Source organism: Rhipicephalus microplus, chromosome 1 (genome assembly GCF_043290135.1).
Source record: "Rhipicephalus microplus isolate Deutch F79 chromosome 1, USDA_Rmic, whole genome shotgun sequence".
NCBI lineage: Eukaryota > Metazoa > Arthropoda > Arachnida > Ixodida > Ixodidae > Rhipicephalus > Rhipicephalus microplus.
The window spans coordinates 285955917-285971587 of NC_134700.1; the positions used below are offsets into that span (position 1 = coordinate 285955917).

The 15671-nt window shown below is 42.9% G+C and overlaps 1 protein-coding gene across 4 annotated transcripts in view; it reads left to right on the forward strand.

Moving 5' to 3' along the window:
• Positions 1-15228, forward strand: part of Rbcn-3A (rabconnectin-3 alpha) — a 120705-nt gene extending 105477 nt beyond the window's left edge. For 3 of the 4 annotated variants that reach the window (XM_075896518.1, XM_075896499.1, XM_037436266.2), the window contains 9 exons: positions 1390-1564; positions 3410-3493; positions 8668-8728; positions 9556-9686; positions 10217-10294; positions 12342-12486; positions 12768-12857; positions 13435-13562; positions 14866-15228. In XM_075896518.1, the coding sequence (XP_075752633.1) occupies positions 1390-1564; positions 3410-3493; positions 8668-8728; positions 9556-9686; positions 10217-10294; positions 12342-12486; positions 12768-12857; positions 13435-13562; positions 14866-15066 (1093 nt within the window). In that variant the 3' untranslated portion in view covers positions 15067-15228. The remainder of the gene's footprint in view (positions 1-1389; positions 1565-3409; positions 3494-8667; positions 8729-9555; positions 9687-10216; positions 10295-12341; positions 12487-12767; positions 12858-13434; positions 13563-14865) is intronic. The other variant, XM_075896512.1, reaches the window with a different exon arrangement.
• Positions 15229-15671: the final 443 nt, after the last annotated feature.

Genomic DNA, 15671 nt, shown 5'->3' on the forward strand with positions numbered 1-15671 from the left:
ATGGAAAGTGAGCTGTCGTTCCACTTACACTTTCAAGCACAAACGACCACAGAAACTGTGAGACCTGCGCACATTTCCTGCACAGTATGGGCACATGTAATACTTTCTCGAGCGTAGCACGAACACTGGGCAATGCATGGTGAATGCTGGTGCTGGTGCGGGTAGCACATTAGCAGGACACTGGGCTCATGGCACCATTCTGATGCATCTTGAACAAATCTCTCCTGCTGTGGCCTCTTCTGTGCATCCGGGTTTCATCACACATTCTTCTTTCATGTCATGTCACGATGTTACCTACACTGTCTGTGTAGCCTAGACATATATTTGAAATCATACGTAGATCCTACAATTGCCAGTGTGCAGATGTCTTGGTGGCAGTTGCGCATTACTTCTAATGCCTTGTAGCAGAAATTTCCTATATTAAGTTCCACAATAATTGGCGTATGATACCACGATACATTTTCTCTTTGTAAAGCTTTGCTACATGAAACTTGTTCTTTGTGTTCTGATTTGAACAAGCCTCACAGGCTACAGCTAGTGTCAGTCTTGCCTTAAGTAATGCAGCATACTTTGGGTAGAGCTAATATAAAGCATGCTGTGAGTACAAATAACAATATAGTTGGTCATATCCGTGACGTTTAGCGGAGGCTTGTGAAGACACATGAAGAAGGAGGAACGACACACACACACAGCTGCTTTTTGATAAGAGTTTCATTGTACGTAGACACAGCGAGGCAACTACATGAGTGATTATTGAATCTGCTTCTATTCATAATTTTGGGTGAAATTGCGTTATTGTGGCATTGCTATCTGTAAGGAAGAAAGAACTATTTTATCGTGATGCAGCTGTGTCTGCACATGCCTGAGTTGTTTATGTTTTCAGAGTATAAATGCATGCATAAATGTGTATGATGAAGGTTTCAATAAATTATAGTTGAGAATTAGCGCCTGTGTGTATTCGTCCTTCATCTTGTCTACATCTTCACAAGCCTCTGCGCTAAAGATACACCTTACCGGCAGGTCCAGAAGTCAACCCTTGCCAAGTTTCTAGTGGAACAGCATGAACAATGAGACAGCTGAAAACAGACGGGACAAAACACATCGCTGTCTTTGTTTTGTTGTCTTGTCGTTTGCACCATCTCACAATAATGCACATAAGCCATCTAGCCCAGCTGAAAACTTTTGGGCAAAGTAAAATATTTTCATGAGTAAAGCAAGTACATGTTTGCTACGTAGATGTTTCTTGTCCTCTTTGTAACGTATTGTGAAACTCTGACTTCATTTTTCAATTTTTTTTTCTTTCTTCTGCCATTTTTTAAAATTTTTTTCGGGATTATATTCAAGAGTGCGACATTTTCAGTCTTGACGGTGTTGTGCTGCATGCTGCAGGCCTCCAGAGCCCCCAGCAGGGCAAGCATTGGACTTCCTGGTGGTGCAACACCCGCTGGACCGGCATAATGCCTCGGTGGGTTCTGGGATTCCTGGCGCTGGGTCCTCTGCATTCACCAGCCCGACGAGCGCCAATCCTCCCTCAATGGCACAGACGGGTCGTAGTACCACTATGGTGAGCTCAGCAACACAGTCCTCAGAATATGAGAACAGACCAAACGTAGGAGTTCAGTTTCCAGCTGTTTTGTCAAACCACAGATCTTTCCAGCTGGAAAGACTTGTTTGATAATTCAGCTCAAAGTGGATGAATGTCCAGCTTAAAAAGGGGTTCAGCTGTACTTCTTTCAAATAACAAAACTTTGTATATTAACTTTGTATAGATCACCAGTTTAATTCAAGTCTACACATCAGAAAGTCATTTAGGATACACCTAAACCTCATTATTTATTTATAAAGGTTATTTCTAACACTGTATGGCAAGACTACTTTTCATTCACTTTGTTATAACCAATATTTCGTTATATCAGTGTTTGTTATATTGAGGGCTGAGTACCGTATTTACTCGCGTAATCCTCGCACTCGCATAATTCTCGCACCCCCCTCATTTCCCTCCCCAAAGAATACGATTTTTTTCCTCGAGTAATTATCGCACCCCAGAAAACTGTCGCAATAATGTGGTGTGCTCGTTCCAGCCATTAATGATGATAGCGCACACCATCTGGCGCCATCTCTTAAGCATCAAGCGTACTCTTGCACGGAGATTCAATTCAGTCCAAGCCAAGCCGAAGTGGCCAGTGCGCGTTGCGGCGTGATTTTTATGTTGTGTCGGTAATCTTGGCTCGTTATGGGGCGATACTGAAGCCACACGGCTGCTTCAAGTTGCAAGGGATAGATCATGCGCTAAACAACGGCAACAGGGCCGCCGGTAGGCCTTTCGGGGCCTACGAGTTTTGTGTTTGCTACTGGTGACGGCAGCTGAAATCCACCAAGACGCGTTGGGCCTGCCGTGTGCCTAAAACTGCGATTGATGGTAAACTTTATTTCTTCAGAAGGAAACTGCGGACGATTCTGTTAAATAGCCATCAGCTCAATACTGACGTCCTACGCTTACGTTTTGAGGGCTCCTGTTGAGCGCCGACCGCGACCGCTACGCCCGCAATGCCCACAAGCTTCGCGTATAGTATTCTAATTATCGACTATTTGCTTCCACTTTTTGTGTCTCAAATTAATCATGCCTTGTGTTGAACCTCTGCTTTTATTGTTGAGCTAAAATCTAATTAGTATTTCTTAAAGCTTGCTTAAGTTGCTGGTGTGAGAATTCTGATTTGCGGCCACTTTGTTTGCTTTCTCGCTCTCTGTGTTTTCGTGGAAAGTTTTCCCCACGTAATTCTCGCACCCCCCAACTTTGCATCGATATTCTGGCAAAAAAAGTGCGAGGATTATGCGAGTAAATACGGTACATCAGGTTGTTACTGTAAGCATACAAACATGATAATGAAAAATAATACAGGTAATTTAAACCTTGTAACATTATTATGTGCACCTGTGTGTCCCTAATGTCCTTGCGTGTTCCATGCTCCACCTACTACGTAATTAATTTTTTAGTTTCATGATGCTCATATAGATCTAGCTCTGTTGTTGGATACAGAGATAATTATATGCACATCGAGTGCTATATTTCTCAGGTGCTATACATGTGCTGCTTATCATTCAGAGAACCTCACGCACAAAATTCGCCCTCTTACTGTTGCATAAGCAAATGAGAAGAGTTGTACCATGCTGTTGAATTATAGCAACTGCCGCTGTGCACCTATGTCGTCACTGTTTGCAAACGCTTTTTGTATGATTGACCAGATGCTAACCTTGTTGTTTTACTAACACTTATGCATTTCTTCCCTTCCTTCTTCCTTCCTTTGAATAATTCATAACATCACATCACCCTGCATCTTCTAACAAAACACCATCCTCCCACCCCCATTTTTTTGTTGTCGTTTAAAAAAATCTTAATTACCTCGAAAAGATGAAGGGGCTGAATTTCCCCGGCAGCACTAATGCCCACTTCTGTCAGATTGTCCTCGAGCGAAGCCGTCTCATGATCAAGCCGGTGAGTGGCACGTTTGCAAAAGTACAGGGTTGTTCGACGGCCCCTGGCCTTTCCATGTTTGGCTCCCCCTCTAGCTCCGCTGCCATTTTCTCATCCATGGTTTTGAGCGGTGTCGATGCATGGCCATTGCATGTCAATATGCTTACTCTTGGAATGCCTCACTGAGTATTGGGACTAGCATGTTCATTGAATGATAGAAGTGGCATGCAAGTGTTGAAGCTGGGTGCTTGTTTTGTTGGTACCTATCCAGAGGCATGAACTGGTCAAAATGCTCAGGGTGTACAATTACTTACGTTGCAGGCAGTACTGGCATGACTGATACTTTTTTAGCTACACTTGATGTTAATGAGTGAAAGGAACGCAGGCAATTGAGGGGCACAATAATTTGTTGTAGCATATGCAGGCGATTCGCCTAACCAGGATGGACCAAGCGAAATAAAAGTTGACAAGAAGATAATTTCGTGCAGGCTTCACTTTTTTCTTTTTGCTTGGTTGCACTTGGAATGCGAGCAGCAGCAGTGGCAATCTTTCAGGGAGGTCCGTAACCTAAGCTAACAGAAAGCTCTCTCTTATGTGTGCTAGACAATTCCTGGTAATGCTAGCCAGTGTCTGTGGTCATTGTAGAGAGCAGGTACTGGGGGGTTGCTTTTAGTGCATTTAATATACACAGTGATTAAAGACTGTATCCTGTGTGTGCCTCTATATGAACATTTATGATGACTAAAATTTGATGGTAAAGCCTTGTTAGAAGTTAAATAGATAGTAGTAGTGCTTGTAGTTTAGTAGCACCATAATTTAATTAGAAGCAAGAGCTTATGGACAGAAAAGAGGTGTCAGGAATAGGTACGATTATTGCACTAATTGACCCAGAATCTTTAAGAGGCCTTATGTTACGCATGCTCGGCCCCATAAATGGGCAAATGGTAATATCCAGCAAAAAAAAAACAGACTCCATTAGCAAAAGTATGCTTGTGTACTTCTAACTGCATGCCACCAGGAAACACACAAAGAAATTGAGAATTTGAGGCTCATTTAATTAATGTTTTCTTGAGAGTTTAATCTACCAACACGGCCAGAACTTCACACGTTATCCTATTATCGTTTAACACATGATGATATTATGGAAACACAAGTATAGGCTTTTGTTTATATTGTCATGCATGTTTATTGCTTTCTTTTGATGTGTTCAAGTGCCACCTACAAAGACTGTTATCAACGCTCAAAGGAGAACGTGCCACAATATTTTAGAAGCTTCGTGATTGTTCGAGTTCATTCTGTTAGGATTACATGCAGAACACAAGCAGTCAAGTTTATTTGAGAGATAACGTGAGCACCAGCAATAACACTACGAGGTTCGATGGCTGCTCCATAAAGGACGATGTGTTGCGCCGGTGATCAGATTACTCGACGGCCAACGACTGTTCAGGCCGCTGTCGATTTGCAGTGTGAATCACCTGCATATTGTCCTTTCATTTTCCAAGCACAGGTTCGCCCAAATAAAAAGTTAAACACCCTGACTGCTGCCTTCACTGTCACAACCATGTGAGGATATTGACCTATGCGTGCTTTGATATACCAACAGTACACAATGCTTATTTGTCACACAGTCCACTCAGCAATGGTGCAACTGGTATGAAGAGTGCAGTGAATGAAACATACTTCATCTTGGCTTAGTTCACATTATACTGCAAATGTGTGAGAGGGTAAGCGGGGGTTCTCTTGCAGCAAGAGGTGCTTCTGAAAAAAATTGCATGTATGGTGCCTAATAAATTTAATAAGTTTGATGCAAGTCTGTGGCCTGGGTTTTACCCTGCATTCTACATCGGTGTTTTATTTGCGAAGCAGCTTCGTCTGAGCTGTAGCTAGAATAACTAAGAAGATGGGTAGCATTGTTGAGTGAATGGCCTTCATGTTTTTGCGTTCTCACTGGCAGCCTGCAGGCTCCACTGCATTGCTACATGTCACAGTGGTTGAGCACTAGCACCTTTACATTTCTTTCATCATGTAGAGTAGGAGGGTGGTATAGCATGTATACTGCATGCTTTGACACCGAGGCATGTTCTGGGCATCTAATTTACGTGGCCATGTATGTGGCCATGTTATGTTGCCCTGCCAGTGCTTTGTTCTGTCATTCTGCTTCTTGCACATCGTGTAATATTTATATATGTATGTTCACCAGTTAAAGATGCTTATTTTTGAGAAAGCTTTGTATCGCAAAATTTTGTGCAAATGTCTCATTACTTCCGTTATTAGTTACCCAGCAAGATAGCTATAATTTCGTGAATATAGGACAAGAACAGACACAGTCGTAGGAAATTATGAACAGCACAGCCCATGCATATAGCTTCATTTAATGCCGAGAAGTCAGCATTAGGCTGCACGAGTCTTTTGTCATTATATTGTTGAGAGTAAAAAAAAATACAGTAACTGAATTCTTATGTAAATATCTGCAAGCTCCTCAACTAATCGTAAGTGCTTCATTTTAATTTCTTCAATGTAAACTATTAACATGTTTGCTGCGACACGATTTCTTGAGGTCTCGTTTTACGTGTGTAATGACCCACCGGTAGGCCACTCTGCATGTTATCCAGGTGCACTGTAACCCGCCAGAGGGTCCGGTGGGTCACAGAATCCAACACCAGAAAAAAATTCTTTGGATTATTTATTACCTCTTGCAACAAGAATCATACCTGTGTCTTCATGTCTGATGAAGCTATCATATCAGCAAGCAGATGCATGCTCACAACATCGGTACCGCATAGGAACACAGGCTACGACCCACCAATGGCTTACGCTGTAGTGAACATCTTAATATGGGCTAGTTAAATGAGAATAGCACCAGCAAACTGTGGACTTTAAGTTTTTTTTTTTTAGTTGTACCAGCGCCTCCTCTATTCCTCAGTGCCCGGGCGAAAGAGCGAATTTCAATAGGAAGCGGCCGTTGGCGCTAGTGCGCTTTTTCGCCGCCAGGCGCCGCAACTGTAGTAGACATGTCGCCATGTCGTCTCTCGCGCAAACGAATGTCACGGCTGCATTTGAAGCTGCTATACGACTCGGTTTTCAGCTGTATTCGCATTGTTTAAGGTGTAATGGAAACTTGGAAACGAGAATCGTGAAGCACTTGTTGTTCTGAACACCCAGCTCATTTCAAAGACATGTGTCGTTCGCGACTACTTGATCAAGGCGCTCGCGTGTCATCTGCTAGGCCGATACCAGATAGCCCATGCCAGTAATCCGTGGAAGAGTGCTTTGTGACCATGGCGTTCGCTTGACTGAGAGTTGATTTTTTTTAGAGAAGCCTTTACCAGAGCTAATATTACAAGCTTGGGTGCCTAATGTTTCTCGATGCTTGCTACTCTCTAGTGGCATAACACGTTATGCGCAAGCCTGGAGCTCATGCACTAAATAGCTCAAAATGCCACTAGACTGCTTCAAGGGATATAGGTCATCATCCGTTTCTTTCGCAAAGCATTACATGTGTTGCTACCGAGAAAAAGCAAGTGTCAGAAGATGAGCAACTCTAGTTGGTGATTTCACCATTTGGGAGCTTAAACAATGAAATCATCGTGAAATAAACAAGAACAGCTCGATATGCAGCGCGATTTCTGCGATCATGGCCTACGTTTCGAACAGGCGCTGTTAAAGTCTGAAGTCTAATGCCGACTCTAAACTTGAAACAAGGTGACAGGCGTGAACAATGCGGCCTGTGATCAGTTGCTTAAGCTTGTCTGTGTATTCGTGGACGGATTGTTGTAGTCTTAATATCCTGCTGCTCAGCTCTGTTTCTTTCTTCTTTTCCCTGGCCTCTTAATTCGTTAGCAAGCAGACTAGAGGCCGAATGGCTGTGTGGTGCCCATGCGCTCCCATTCAGCTTTGGGACATAATGTTAGTGTTGCACATGGCAGTGATCGTGAGGCAGCGTTGTTACTGATAGTTTCATTTGTTGACTATTCGGATGCAACGCACTCCCGTTTAGTGATACCAATTGCCATGTTGCCAAACGTGAAGTCTTCATCCACCACTACTTATAATATATAAAATAGTCAGGATGTAAATGATAGCTGCGTATTAGAGTGTAGCCTAAAGATTTATTAGGAGACCAATGGTTCTGCCTGATTACTGCAAGCACGCTCCCCCGAACACCAGCGGAAACTGCAATTTCACCGAGTTACAGCCGTACAGTTCATTAAGGTGATAGCTTTAAATGCCTCAACAAAAGCGAAAATTGATTGGCGGCAACGTCCGGCGTCTTCTCGCGTCGGCGGCGTGAACATGGGTGATGCAAGAAATCATCATCATTATGTGAAAACGGCATTATATGACGCCACATATCATAAATGTTTGCAACGTATCAGAAGATCAGATAGCTTTACGGCATCATATAATATCTTCGCTTCGTTGAAATAGGCCGATCATGAGGGCAGTGCATAACAAGCTGAGAGGCAGACAGCTAGCTTTGTCTCCGATCCTTGAGGCAGTATGAAAACTATGTTAGGTGCAGAAATATTCGGCAGGGAAGTAGGAAACATTCAGTGTATTGAATCGGAAGAAAACGGGGATAGTTCTTGCCTTTCATACATCTCAGGTGAATCTATAGGGGGATAGGCGAGTTTTTTTTTTTTTTGTAAGTAATGAGAAATGCAAAAAGACAATTTGATTTCTTTCCATCGGATATGCAGAGCAGTACACAGCAGGATTATGTACTGAGGCATGCAAATGATGAGGCTGCAACAGCTTGAAAGAGAAAATAAAATGCAAATGCTATGAAATTCAAACGCATATATCGAACTGGTAGCACGGTCTGACAGAGCTGATGAAAACATTGCGCTGCTATGTTCGTGTTACTTTTCATTCCCCCTGTACCCATGAAAGCCGGCGAGAAACATGTATGCAAATTAACTCACATGAAAACATGACTTCGCAAGCTTTCTAATACGCGTGGCTGTCTAGTGCCAGCTTCCCGTAGTCTACTTGCGCAGCGCCGCCATGCGGAAGCGGCAAGCAGAGCGTGCGCTCAACGCCCTGATGAGAGCGTTAGCCCAGACACTGAAAAAAATAGAGGAGGTGCTTGTTGTACACAATGTAGCTGTCTCAAAGAATTGTATAAAATGAACTGAGCTCCATGTCTTTTGTACATTTCAAGCTGCAGTTTTTTTTTCTTTTCTTGTTTTCAGCTTAAACGACATCGTGTGGACTCAGTACGGCGTCTGGCAGCCCACCCAGTGCTCCCACTCTGTAAGCTGCTCACACATCTTGTGACATTGGATCTTCGCTGGTATCAAGCTTATCATTCTGTAACTTTTGTTTAAACTTCCAGTGGAGTATTCATTGGCTTTGCTGAATTGTATCAAATGCCAAGTTGTGGCATTGTTTGTATTAGTTTCTGGTGCCACTGTGAAATATGCACTCCTCTCCCAACAACCACTAAGGTCATCAGAGTTGCTTGTGACTGAGTAGACCACACCTCTCTGGTTAAACACGAAAAAAAAAAAAAGTTTAATTTTCAGAAGGCAGCAAGTGTTTACAACCGCCCATGTGTTTACAACCGCATGCTTTGCAAGGATGCAAGTTTGAAACAAATGAATGAACTCCTACGTGCTTTCTAAACGTTACAGCTGTCATATTTGCAGCAGATGAAAACGGAGGATGTCCATGCCTGCTGATCCAGATTGTGAACTGTTCTAAAATGAATATACTTTCTTTGTGCGCAGAACATTTAGGAAAAGAAGTCAGATAGGACAGACTGCTTTGTCCTATATTACTCTTTTTTTCTGAAACATATTCCTTTTAGAATGCTATACCAACTAGTCCAAGTAGCCGCTCTTTTGTGAACTGTTGTTGAAGCTGGGGGAGAAAGCTAGGCAGCCAGGCGGTGTCATTATTTTACACTAGGTACCTGATATGAAAAAAAAGTCAATAAGGCAGGGTATGTGTTCAAATCGCCACCGCAGGTTACAACCCTGCCTTGTTTCACGCTTTGTAGCACCCATTCGCACCCTACACAGAACCTAAACTGCATGAATTGGTTTCGTCCAGCATTGTGAACTGTGGCACTGTTTCAGACCTCTCTGGCTGCCAGGATGGCTCTGTCACCCTCTGGGAATGGGGCCATGCGCAGCCCGTGTCAACACCGAGGCTGGCAGGCACCTTTGCCAAAGTAACCAGCCTGATGTTCAACCAGCAAGGGAACAAGGCAAGAAACCCTTTCCTCCAAGGTTTTGCTGCTGCTGTAGGTAGTTCCTTACCGAAGGGATCTCCACCAGGCCTCAGTGAACTTACACGTGAAAGTTATTAAGTACCATCTAGAAAAAATTTCAGTGGAAGAATTTATGTGTCTGGGTTTAGTATTAAGTGAGATGGAAGAAACTAAAATGTTGCATCACCATGTTGCCAAAAGGCAAACTTGACTCCCTTTTCGCTTTGACTAGTGACCTCAAGTAACGTTCCTTTACTGCCTACTCTCGTACCTAGGTCAAGTGACTTCAAGGGTATTGAAGGCTTTGCATGGGTTGATTTACTAATGTTACATGCCACATTTGTTAATCTTGCAGGCAGCACACATAACACTTGAGTGGGAACGGCACAAGGAACTGAGTGTAATAAAGGGTCAGACAACGGCACTGACTAAAAATGAAACATTTATTCTTTCAAGCTGCGTTAACTAGTTCTATCATTGCTCTCATAGGTGTGATACAGAATGTAGAAATATCTTTTTTGTTTCAGTTTGGCGTCACTGATGGTGATGGAAACCTGAGCCTGTGGCAAGTCAGCATGACATCCACAAATGCAAAGCCCTTTTTTGTAAGCTCCTCATTTCGCAGTCGCTTGTCTCGACTTGTGTTCACCCTACATACATCAGTAGTTTCATAGATCGTGTTAGTTTTAAAGGCATTTAATGGTATAAAGGGCTCACTCAAAACATTATTTTCTAAGCAATATAAAAAAAGTTTGAACAGGAGATGAATGACAGTGAAGAGTAACGACATAGCTGCTAGTGTCATCCTTTCTTTTCATGTTTATTCTATTTGCACTTTTTTTTTTTCGATACGTTACCAGCTCTCCTAGATGGCCATCAGTCTAGATATGGTTTAATGAACTTATGTGTATTAATTAACCACCTCTATTGCTACATTTTAAATGAGAATATGCATTATGCACATGACTGCATTTGTTAACATCTGTTGTTATATGTTCACTTTGGTGAAGTTCTACTTATGTGTATTAATTAACCACCTCTATTGCTACATTTTAAATGAGGATATGCATTATGCACATGACTGCATTTGTTAACATCTGTTGTTATATGTTCACTTTGGTGAAGTTCTGTAGTGTCCTAATTTGCTTCAACAACTCTTCATTCATTTAGTATAACATTATCGGGTAATAGCACTTAGCTATGCAACATAGAACATGCTAAGGGCATGCTGTTTGTCAAGTGCTTATGGTTTAAGTTAGTGTTTATTTTCACATTAAATGCCACGTAACTTTCATTCAATCTTAATTCTTTCTTACGTATGAAGCTTGCTCGGCAAACTTCTTTTGCTCGCACCTAGTCCAGCGGCGGCGGCCGGCGTTTTTAGCCAGTGTCCACTTCTCCGGTAGCCGCTCACAACATCGTCTCCGGTGATTCTAATAATGCTCACTAGATGGTGCGCTGCCACCCAAGGTGTCGGTTTTCGATGGCCTGCATGCTCCCCTCCTCGCGACTACGTCCACTTTGTTCTCGTCGCTTCGTAGGGACGGTAGCACGTGACAAGTTCCTACGATGAGTGTACGCACAGGTACCGATATTCTTTCAAGCCCCTCACCTGCCTGTTCTCGACCCCGTTGAAGAGTGCCTGATAGCATTTGACTCACGGCAGTGGCCAGTATGGCATAAAGGGGCAGCTGGTTAACATGCCGGTTGACATGGCCAGCACTGTGCAGTGCCGGCTGTGGAACGTGCCGGAAAATGCGGCCTTCGATGTACACATCATGCACTAGCTTGTTAACAGAAATGGTCTCGCCAAGAAACGCCCCGTGCACCTCCAAGCAAGCTCTTCCGACATCTTTCACTTGGCAGATATGGTGATGATTTTTTTTCACCCATGTTTAACGAAAATGGCAAAATTTTTGTGCTTTTCAGTGTGTTGTTATGCGTATAACAGCGCAGATTAGTAACCTTTAACAAGAAGTATGCAGCTTAACAGACAAGTTGATCGGGCTAGTTAGTGATTATTCATCATTGCAGGTAGCAGGAAAGGCTTGCATCTAATGTTTCGTGCTGCCTAGAATTATAAAAAGCATTCGACGAGCGGGAACAGCTTGCTTCACATTCCTGACTGTGAGGGTTTCACTGATCTCATTGTGTCTCACACTGGCAGAGTGTGAAAAGAAGTTAGGGATGTTCAAATAGGTGACAAATGAAAGTTTTCATTTCTAAGAATAAAAAAATGCGGACGGAACACTACCTCAGACAAAGCAACACTGAAGCAGTTGGCAAACTTCAGATCACATAGATAAATAAGGCAATACCTAATGCATTTCAACTCTGAAAAGTTCTAGTTATCAGTGAAAACATTGGATAAGTCCATTCAGGGACTTCCAAAATCACGTGCAGAGTTTGGTAGAAAGAGTCTCAGTCTCAGTGCTAATACTGGAGATGGACTGTAAGTTCAGCCACACCAGGACCCCAAAGTCACAGTGGCACGACGACAAATGATTTGTCACGTTACTATAGTCCCTTATGTTTCGTGCCCCTGAGAAATAAGCACAGACAATTCTCATAAGTTTGCCAAGTATAACTTGGCAGACGAAGCACAACAGGAAACACCTTTCAGCATGTCCTGACCATCACCTTGTCTTGCAGAGTGCATCATGCCACACCAAGCAAGCCAGTGACTTTGCCTTTGTGAGCTCGTCTAGTTTGATAGCGACGGCGGGCCACTCGACGGAAAACCGCAATGTCTGCCTGTGGGACACGCTGCTTCCCCAACGCAAGGCACTCATTGCCTGCAAGTATTCTCCTCTCAACTTGCCAGTCATTGTACTGTATGAAGAGGGTATCATAGACTTAGGTCGGGGTCAGTTAATAGATGAAAATAATTATATTTCTGTGATATAAATTATTTAATTATTATTGCAATATTAAGGACAACTAGTGGCAGCACATATTGCATGGGGCTTGCAGTGCATAGTGTGTGTGCATCTTGTATCGAGATAATGTTTAGCTCGCTTAAAATTGACAGGCCATGTACAGATTGACTCTACATTAAGCATAATTTTTATATTTCAGCCTTTTCTTGTCACGAGCATGGTAGTTCTGCAGTGGTGTTCGCACCACAAAACCAACTCCTGATCTCGGCTGGCAAGAAAGGCGACGTCTGTATCCTCTTTTGCCTCTCTTTTTACCTGGAGGCATCTTCATAGTCTTTTCAAGCATGTGGCTCATTAGTTTACTCATATTGTTGTTCTTATTCTTGACTTTTCTTGAAAACATGCTTCAAAACATTCGTTCCAATAACTTTAGTGCTTTGTTTAGGTTTATATTTTATATTCTAAAGTCCAGAAAATTGATGGGCTGTGTATTCTCCACTGGTTGCAAGGTTCCTAGTCTGGGATCCAGCCACAACAGGTGCCTGCTAAAAGAGACAACTCATGAAAATGCCCAGCTCGTTAAAGTGCCCACGTACTTCCGTATACTTGCAGACCAATGCCTGCTCCTTCATCTCCACCATCCCCAGTTTATGTGCGACATGGGTGTAATTCTTGCTTGTATACAGTCCGCATCACATTTAGTGACTTGACTTATAGTTCGGGGAGTGACGCTTAGTAATCTAATTACACCTGTGGCATTCTCTTTCAAAGCATCTTCTGTCGCATTTCATTGTCCGACTTGTACACCGGTGTGCATCCACTGTAAACTGCAGTTTACTGTAACCCCTTGACTCAATTGCCTATAGTCATATTCGACGTGCGGCAACGGCAGCTGCGCCATAAGTTTCAGGCGCACGAAACGGCCATCAAGTGCCTTGCCCTGGATCCCCGGGAAGAATACTATATCACCGGATCTGCTGATGGTGACATCAAGGTATAGTTATTCATTCGTATGTCATCATGTATCTCGAAGTACTGTGCAACTTGCTTGATCTTATGTGATGCTTGCATACTGAAGTAGCACACAGGATAAAGTGATACCAACAACTTGCATAATATGCTACACAGTGGACTCTCAGTAAACAGAAATCTGTTGAACGGAACTGCTGCTTAAATGGGACAACTGCCTCTGATATGACTGGTTCCATCTCTGCATACTGCACCCTGACTCACCTCTAAGTAAATGGAACTCCTGTTAAGCAAAACACGTTTTCCAAATCCCTTCAGGTTCCAGAGTCCACTGTATTACGTTTATGCTGGATGGGGAGTGGCACTCTATGCGACTTGTGACACTCTTGGCCGCCCATGCTTTTTTCTAGCCTGTCTTGCAACAATTAGAAGCTATTTTATCACTTGGGAGTAATTCCAGATACAAAAACAGTAGGCTTAGACAAATAGTGAATCTTAGGTTATAAACCAATAGTGATTTCCACCAGGTAATTTTAAATCTAATATCAAACAGCATTCATACCTCAAAGAAAAATGGGTATATTTGTCACGTTATAACTAACCTGCACAATTTTCTTTTATTGAAACAAGGCCTGTGCAAATGTCATCTTTTTTTATGCTTCAAAGGAACTGAAAACAATTTTGAATGTTAGTAGCAGGATTTCACTTTCGGTAGAATGCAAGTGATAACCTATAATATATGTTAAGGATTAAAATTTGCAATACCTAGAGCATATAAGTCGGTATAACAAGCTTGTAAACTTAATATCTTCATGTAACCTTAAAGTGCACCTTCGCGGCAGCGTAGATTTCCCCTTAATAAGTGTTTTCACGGCATAGCACCATTTCACTACATTGAAACTACTTTTACAGCAAGTTACACGCGAACTAGTATATTACGGCCGCCAGATAAAAGAAAAAAATCCAGCGACTTAAACAAACACTTTCACGAGATAGCACACCAGTGCAGTGAAACCAGCTTTACATGAGGTTACATGGGGACTAATATGGATCTATTCATTCGTTTCAAATATTTCAACAATTTAAATTGCAAGTACTGTGTTATTCGTTCTACAATTGAAACATTCGAATATTCGCACAATCTTAGAAAACATCATTTTGTTGTGCAAATGAGGGCTAGTTGAAGTTGCGTGCAGCCTTTCAACTTCAGAGGCAACACCCAGCTGTGTTGAAAGGGAATTCATACTGAGCATGACTGTAGACTATGCTGCTTTTGGTAGGAGATGAGAAAACGGCGCAAACTTCATTGAACTTCACTTCACCTACAGGTCTGGGGTCTGCCAGTTCATGTGCTGCTGTACGCCTTCCCCAGCGAGCACTCTCGGAGTACGCTGTTCCGGAACATTGGTATGGGCGTAACACACCTGCTGACTGATGCCAAGGGCCGGCTGTATTCGTGTGGCGCTGACGGTTCCATGAAGATGCGCCAACTTCCCGACCGTGACGCTGTGGTAGCCAGCTTCACCTAGCACGACAGCCCATCACTACGTTTTGCTTCTCTGTCCCTGCACCTTTCAATGTCTGACATTGTGCTGCATTCAGAGTGATTGCAACGCGAGTTGTGTGGCTTTGCAAATGTTATCACTGGAGATAGTCGATTGCTACAATTATGTATCCATGTTCCAACCATACCCTGGTCTTGTGTAACCTTGCGAGCCCCAAATAGTTTTCCAGCGATGGAGCAAAGGGAAGCAGAGATCTGCCGAGGGCTAGTTCCTGATAAGAAGCTTTCTCGGCACTCTTTGTGAACCTGTCTCCCCCCCCCCCCCCACCTTTTTTTTTTACTGTGCTCTTATAAATATACATACCTCTGTTGTTGAATGTGCAGTGTAGCTGTGATAAATTTTTCCCCACTTTCCCGATAAGTCACATTTGCCACGTGGTCTTATTCCAAGTGACATTCCTCTCAATGTGCAAAACCAGGGTGCGGCTTCAATGGGGGAGATGAAGCCATCTTGGATATACGTTTGTTTTATGCAAATTATGCACTGGCTGTTGATTGCTTGGTTAGCCATTGTGCGTGGTAGGTGCACGGAAGCTGTTCAATTGCTAGTCGAATCAGCGGTTGCGGTTT